Source organism: Microtus ochrogaster, chromosome 15, assembly GCF_000317375.1.
Source record: "Microtus ochrogaster isolate Prairie Vole_2 chromosome 15, MicOch1.0, whole genome shotgun sequence".
Taxonomy (NCBI): Eukaryota; Metazoa; Chordata; class Mammalia; order Rodentia; family Cricetidae; genus Microtus; species Microtus ochrogaster.
This window is the reverse complement of record NC_022017.1, coordinates 37,736,813-37,744,013: the sequence shown is the minus strand read 5'-3', so window position 1 is coordinate 37,744,013 and position 7,201 is coordinate 37,736,813. Positions and strand designations below refer to the sequence as shown.

Sequence of the window (7,201 nt, the reverse complement as noted above, 5' to 3'; positions counted from 1 at the left end):
GTAAATAAATAAATAAATAAATTCAGGGTTTTGGGAAAGAGATAAACCCTCCACTTTATCTGTGGGATCTAGGAATCTCGTGCCCCTAGGGGGCGCCAAAGGAAAACGCTTAAAGGAACTTTTGTCTCCTATACTGAAGAACACTGTGGTCCAGGTTTCTTCAGTCTGGTCAAAGGTTACCTGGCTTTTAACCCTATTAAACCAATAACCTGTCCCAAGCAGGAAAGGTGAATGGGCTTAGTTTCCATGCAGTTGGCCTTGGTTTTCACAGTGGAGAACTGTTTATCATCAGATGGGAGTGGGCAGGCATCGATGTTATTTTTAATCTTCCCCCATCTGGTAGTATTTGAGTAGAGTATCAAACAAATATGGAGCCAGAACTCACTCGCTGGATCCACTTGGCGAGAAAAAAAAACATGTCTATATTTAGAACTTTGAAGATATTCATAATTTGACACTTAGGATGTGTTTTTCTAAATACTCCCCTGGCATATTTGATGAGGTCTTTCAGTAATGTGTACCAAGGAAGGCTACTGTTGAAAGGCAGTGGGTTGTAAATGAGATTTTTTTTCTGTATGTATCGGCTATCTATGGTTGGTGGTGAAAACAACTCAGACTGAGACAGATTTTCAAAAAAGAGGAGAGAAGCAGGAGAAAGTGGAGGCTGCCATGGCGAGGGGCAGGAGAAAGAAAAGAAAGGATTTGCTGAGATTTAAACATAGTTAAAAAAAAAAAGCAAAGAGACAGATGGAAGTACTTGGGAGAGAGTGGGTTTACATGCAAGGGATTCCAATGTCTGTGTTCTCTGGGTTGGAGATGTACAGTTCATACACTGTATAATATAATTCAACCTCAGGCAAAGAATGCAAGGCCTTCTTCAATGGAAGCTGTACTAAGCATCAAATAGTAAAAGCTTGGGGGTGTTTTGAGAGTATACTCAACACTGCCTATATTACAGAAAAGTTTATCTACCTGGCTCTTGGCAAGACTCTTATCTCCCTGTTTCATGCCTGACGGCCACAGTCATACACTTTATGCACCCTTTGCTTCTTCTGCAGGACACACTTCAAAAAGAACCGTCCAAACAGCTAATCCGATAAGCAACCTGAGCAAACAGACACAGTCCCTCATGAAAGGGAAAGGACCCCAAACTCCAATTAAACCCCAGAAGGCAATAATGGGCAACGCTGTCCAATGGCGCCAATGATCTCCAAATCACGAGTCATTTCTAGCAGGAATGTTCATTGTAAGAACTATCTGTTCAAACTTGCCCAGAGGTGTTTTAATGTCTGGTCCGGCAAGAGTAAGCAGAGATGTTGAGGACAGGACGAATTCATACAAAATGACCCCTAGCTGAACACCTCACAGATGTTTTCTTCCTAAATCGAGTCTGGTGATGCTTCCCTCGGTAAAGAAGAAGACTGCCCACCCCTCACTTTCCAAGATATTTGTTGAACAAAGTGTCAGATCATTAATTATCAATTGGTTTTAGTGAATTTAAAGACTGGATTCTTTGTCTACCTTCCCAGGGGTAGATAACGTGGACTTTGTTCACGGAAGCACATCCATATTTGATGAGGGAGAGACAGAGGGAGAAAAGAGAGTGACAGGGTTGGTCTAAGTAAATTCATTAAAGTCATCTACACTAAAACGTCCCCTTCAATGAATAAAAACTTCCTTTTTTTTTTGCCAATAGCCTGTCATTCTTCACTTTCTGAGACCTGTTTATTTATTTATTCAGAGGTCTGCGTCTGGGCAATGTAATAAGAGACGAAACCACAGTAGATCCCCCAAGGCCACTAAAAATTCCCCCCCAAAAAACCCTGTCATGGGACCGTGAAGGATGGGGGGTGTCTTATGGGAGGGCATTCAGCACTGCAAGTTCATATTTAGCAAAAACTCGAACCCATTCGAAACAAGCCACGCGGAAACCTAAGCCTTTAGAGTCGCTGAAGCAGTCTGCTGAGAGTCAAGCAAAGTGCCACCTTTTAAATCTAGGTGCCCCCCCCCCTCTCTCTCCTGCTCCAGCGCCTGTGGACTTTGGGTGTCAGTGTGTGAGGCAAAAAGATTTTCCCAGTTGCTGTTAGAGGATAATTACAAACCAGAGTGGAAAAGTTAGCAATTAGTAGAAAAGTAAAGTTAGCCTCCGTTTAGTTTCTTACGTTCTGAGGCTTGAAGCCCCCCCCCCCCTCCCGTCTTCTCCCAACACACACAGCAAGGGAAGGATGCCCAAAGCCTAAGTCAGCAGGGGACCAGGTTCACACCAGAGTGAGGCAACCCAAATTCCCTAGAAGTTATTTCTGAACAACCCAGGGGGGTGGAGCGGGGAAGGCAAAGGCAAGCCAGAGTTACCTGATTGATTGAAAAGACCGCAAGCCTGGGTATGAGCACTTGAAGGGTGACTTGCAGCAGCGATGTGCTCAGGCCCGCCAGGATGGCCCAGGTGAGCGGCAGGGGAAGCATGCTGTAGGTGGCGAAGAGTGTAAAGAGCACGTAGCCTATGCCGTCTCCCAGAAGCCCATAGCCCAGGCCCGCTGCCAGAATCTGGGTGGTCATAGCTACCCAAGTGACCACTCCGCTGTATTGCAGGTAGGTGTGCGATGTGGTGTCCTTCCTGACCACCACCAGGGCGCAGATCACCACCTCAATGCCGGTGAAGAAGCCCAGCAGGATGCCCTTGAGTGGATCCATGGGGGCCGAGGCCAGGCTCAAGTGGAGGACCAAGAGGGTGAGTTTGGTTAGTACATCCAGCACGTTCATAACTACCTCGGATTTGCGCCTCTGGCCCAGGAAATAGCGTTGGTAGAGGCGCTCCAGATCCCGAGACTTGAAGGAGTTGCGTAGGGTAGGGAAAATGACCCCACGGTAGCTGTAGCCCCCATTGAGGAAGAAATCCGAGTTACTCGGGGCACAGTCAAGGTGCAGGAAGCCCAGGTCGCCCCCGCCCCCGCTGCCACTGGCACTGCCGCTCCCGCTGCGTTCCGGGAAGACTTTGGTACCGCCAGTATTGTGCGCTCGCTCTCCGGGGCCCAGAGAATAGAGGGGCAGCGTCGAATCGCCAGACAGCGGCGGCGCGTGGTGGTTGGGTCCGCTGCCCACAGGGTTCGAGGCTTTGCGTGAGCCCCCGCCGCCGTCGCCCCGGTGCCCGTGGATGAAGCGCTGCTCGGTGATGTGCCGCACCGCCGTCTGCCACAGCAGCCGCTGCGGCCGAGAGCCGCTCCCGCCGTCGCCGGCCGGGGGCGTCGGGTGGATGGTGTAGAGTTCCTCGCTGCCGCTAAGGCAGTGCACATCCGAGAGCTCCATGGCTCGGGTTCGCAGGGAGGGAGGCGCAGAAACTGGTGGTGGCAGTTGGGGGGGGGGGGTTCTAAAGACCCGAAGGCCCACTTGGCAGCGATCTCTTCTTCCCTAGGTTGCTCAATTGCAGAAGCCCTGAGCAGGGCCCCCACAGGTCAGGTCATAGTGCTCCGGGGAACGAGGGACTCTTGGTAGATTGCTGCGGACCCTTGAGTTCTGGAGAGCCACCTTCCCGCCAATCAGCGCAGCTTGGAAACGCAGTGATAGTGGTGGCTATTTGTCTGCGAAATTCTCGGCGCTCTGAGCCACGCAGTCCCCTTTCTGCTCTCAGGATCCTTGGCTGGTTTTAGGCTCAGCGTCTTGGCGCAGTCTTCGCTGTCCAAGAGGCGCCCTGGCGGCGCGCTTCTGCTGCGCGTCGGGCGGATTCTGGCTGCGGCACTGGGCTCCCGACGCCCACGTCTCGGCGCCTGCAGCAGGGCTGGCCAAGGGTGACCGATAGCTAGGGTGGGTGCTAAGTTAGCAGCTGTGGCTGCAATGATCGCCCTTCGGTTAACTCCATTGCGCCGGCATGGGGAGCTGGGGCGGAGCTGGAGGCGGGCGCAATGAAGCAGGAGGTGTGGGTGATGGTGAGGTGGCAGGGAGCCCCGCGGGAGGGCAGGAGAGAGGTGGTAGCCTCAGTACTAACAAGTCACCAAACAGTTAATTTGGAGGTGTGCTGAAGCTCTTCGGTTCTTTCCTGGTTGTCTCCACTTCCAGACAGCACGGGTTCTGGACCGATGCATTCCTCAAGGAGGATGGTGGCAGGGCGCTAGCCCCAGGGTCCCAGCCTCCGCTACAGAACAAGGTCACCTCTGCTAGCAGCGTTTCTGAAGGGTCGTAGCACACAATTCCCATCCCCTTTACTTCGCTCTTTGGAGTCCATTGGGCCTTCCTGGACCTCGGGGTGTGTGAGGAAAGAACAAGTGGGGAGGTCTGCAAAACCAACTGAGTACGAAGAGAACCCACAGGCGCCGATTCCTAAACCCGAGAACCGAGTCTTGGCGGATGAGGCGACAGGCGAAAGATTTGGGCGACAAAAGAGGTTCCAGGCCGAGTAGAAGTCGATGAAACGCCTCCGGATCCAGGGAAGCGCGGTGCCACTCCGGCGCTCTGAACCACGTAGCGGACCGGAGCCTGGCAGGAATTTGGAGACCTGTCAGAGCAGTCAGACACCCGCGGCGGCTTAAACCCGCCCCCGCGCCAAACCACGCCTCCGGAACTCGGAATGGGGCGGGGAGGAGACGAAGTGTGGGGGCTGGGACACGGCGGCACCCCGATCCGCACAGGATGCCCCAGGTCTTGAAGGCCCGCACCAGTGGGTCTGGCGGGCACGGGCCGCAGCCCTGGGCCTGACTGTGCGCTGAGGTGGAGCGCTCCAGCTGGCCGCGCTCACTGGTTCCTCCGCGGTTCTTTTTTAAGCACTGGCTCCTGTCCTTGGCAGGTGCAGAGCCAGGATCGTAGGCCGCTTTGCCCACGAACTCTTAGAGACCAGAAACACGCAGTAGAGGGGTTCATTTCCGCTCTCCCCACTCGAAAGTGATGTAGTATGTGTGTGATTGCGTGCGCGCGGCGCGTGTCTCTGTGTGTGTGTTTAACGTCAACTTTCAGGCTAAAACCAAAATGCTCCCCAAAAGCTCCAATCATAGCAGTGGCTACCTCCTACTAGTGTCTACTGTACTGGTCTGGAGGAAAGGCATAGGACATTAAGATGGGGGCGTGGCCTGCACCTTTCGGACACTAAATTTGTCAGGGCTCACAGGAGAGGTGCGAAGGAGGACCTCTTGGAAAGGCATTTCCAGTTTCCGCCTTGAGTGCAGGTTTCCCGCCTGCCCAGGCATTCCAAGAGTCGCAGACAAAAACCAAGTTGTGGCGCAGAGGTCCCCGCCTGCACAAGCGTCCAGTCTAGCGGGATCCTTGGGTGCCGCCAGTGCAGGAACCAGGTAGCTATGCCTGTCTGGAACCCGGCTGCAGGTGGTGTCACTCTCGGTGGCCATCACCTCTGCCACCGTGACTGCCGCTGCAGCCAGTAAAGCCCGGGTCCTGAACACAGTCAGCTGATGGCTAATGACGTAAGGCTCTGGGCGCTTTTGCAATCCTCCTACCTATCCCCGCGGCGTCCCATGAAAACCTAACAGACCTGACCAAGCCATCACTTAGGCACCGTTGCCCCACAGGAGATGGAGTTTTTGCCGTTCTCTAGAGGAGACAAACTCCCAGCTAGCTCCTTTCTGTCCTAAGCAAAAAAACCAGCTTTCCCTGTGGTGTCAGAGCGCCCTCCTCCCAACCCCCTCAAGCTTTCTCAGGGTTATTTGTAGCGGCTCTGCCCCAGAAACGTGTGTTTTGCCTCTCCTTTCCGAGCTTTACAGGTTACCTGCCTTGCACAGAGCATCCAGAAAGAACAGGGTAAAAGTCCTCTAAGGCACCCCTGTTCTAATTCCCACATTTCTGGAATTTGGTGCACTATACTAACTGGAAAAGATTGCTCAGGGGAGAACTCAACTGAACGTTGAATTTTAAATAGAAAGGAAGCTGATTCTTTTTAAAGTTCAGCTTGTGTGTATTTTAATCTGTCAACTGAAAGGATCTCGGAGAGTGGCTCCTCGACCCTAGGGAGCTGGAAGTTAAAAGTAAAGCATCTCAGAAAACAGTCTTCTTGTTACCTAGACCTTTAGATAGGAATCAGTCGGAACAGCTTGCTTCTCCTTTTCAGATTCTCGGACTCAAGCTTTCCTGGACCTTCAGGAATTCTGGGGTGGGCACTCTTGATTTGCAGGAGGCGGAGGGAGGGGGGATTAAAAAATGAAGAGTTTTTCTGAAGTCTTCTAGTGTGGCCACAGAGGTGGGATTGTGGCTTTTCTGTTCTGGAGGGCATTGACCCAAGTTGCATGTGCCTATGGCCATCTTAGCAGAAGTGACCGAGAAGGACCCCTCTTCAGCTTGTCACTGGTTTCTCCTTGAAGCCCGAGCCTGAATCAATGAGGGGATGAAGGCAGATGGAACTTTCCTGTAAAAAATCATCCTCCAACCTGGATGTTTCCCCGGGATGATTTATTCATCAGCAAAAGGAGGCAGGCCAAAGAGGGGGAGACTGGGCCCAGTCAGATAAAGTGACTCGGATCCGTGAATGAGCATAGCTTGCTGCTGGGTGAAACTCCAAGAATTTCATGAAGTCAGAGGTTGAAGCAAACGCCACTGGGAGGAAGCATCACATCTGCCCCGCTGACCTTTTCTTTCTTAGAAGGGTGCTGTCACAGGCTACTGTAAGCCAAGAAAGCTTGGCACAAGATGATCCAAATGGGATTTTCCTCTCTGGGACGACATGGTGCTGGTCAGCCCCCAAAGGATGCTTTTCTTGAATGAGAACTTTGGTTGCGCACAAACACTATACTTGTTTTGTAACACGCCCACCACCAAATGATTTGTTACTTACGACATCCCAAGTCACTGTGTTAGGACCAGCATACAACTCTGAGTGTGCTGTCATTTATTCCCTACATATTTACTAGGGCGCTCTCTTCTGTGATCTAGATACACTATTTTGAGATTTTAAATTTATTTTTGTATATGATGACTATTTCTCTTTTTGTCCTTTTTTGGACTACCTCCCCACCCTTGTCCCCTAAAATAATGATGTAGCCCATTCTTCAAAGCTTGGGCAGTGACATCTCTGCATAAGGCCGTTTATAGCATCCCTAGTGGCCATGAATGATGCCCTCCCACATCATCTGGTAGTCTGCTCTGTGAACACCGGCACAGCTCCTACTAGAGGAGCTGGAGATCCTCCACTCCTTCCTATGTCTACATTTCTGTTGCTTCTCCTAGGGACAGAGTGATCTCCTTTGAAGAGTGGCTAGATATTCCTTGTTTT

General features: G+C 51.8%; 1 protein-coding gene across 3 annotated transcripts in view; it reads right to left on the bottom strand.

The window, feature by feature from the left end:
• Nucleotides 1-3,303, bottom strand: part of Adcy8 (adenylate cyclase 8) — a 208,214-nt gene extending 204,911 nt beyond the window's left edge. For all 3 annotated transcript variants that reach the window (XM_005354547.2, XM_005354548.3, XM_026782726.1), the window contains exon 1: nt 2,353-3,303. In XM_005354547.2, coding sequence (XP_005354604.1) covers nt 2,353-3,303 — 951 coding nt within the window. The remainder of the gene's footprint in view (nt 1-2,352) is intronic.
• Between the last annotated feature and the right edge of the window lie 3,898 nt (nt 3,304-7,201).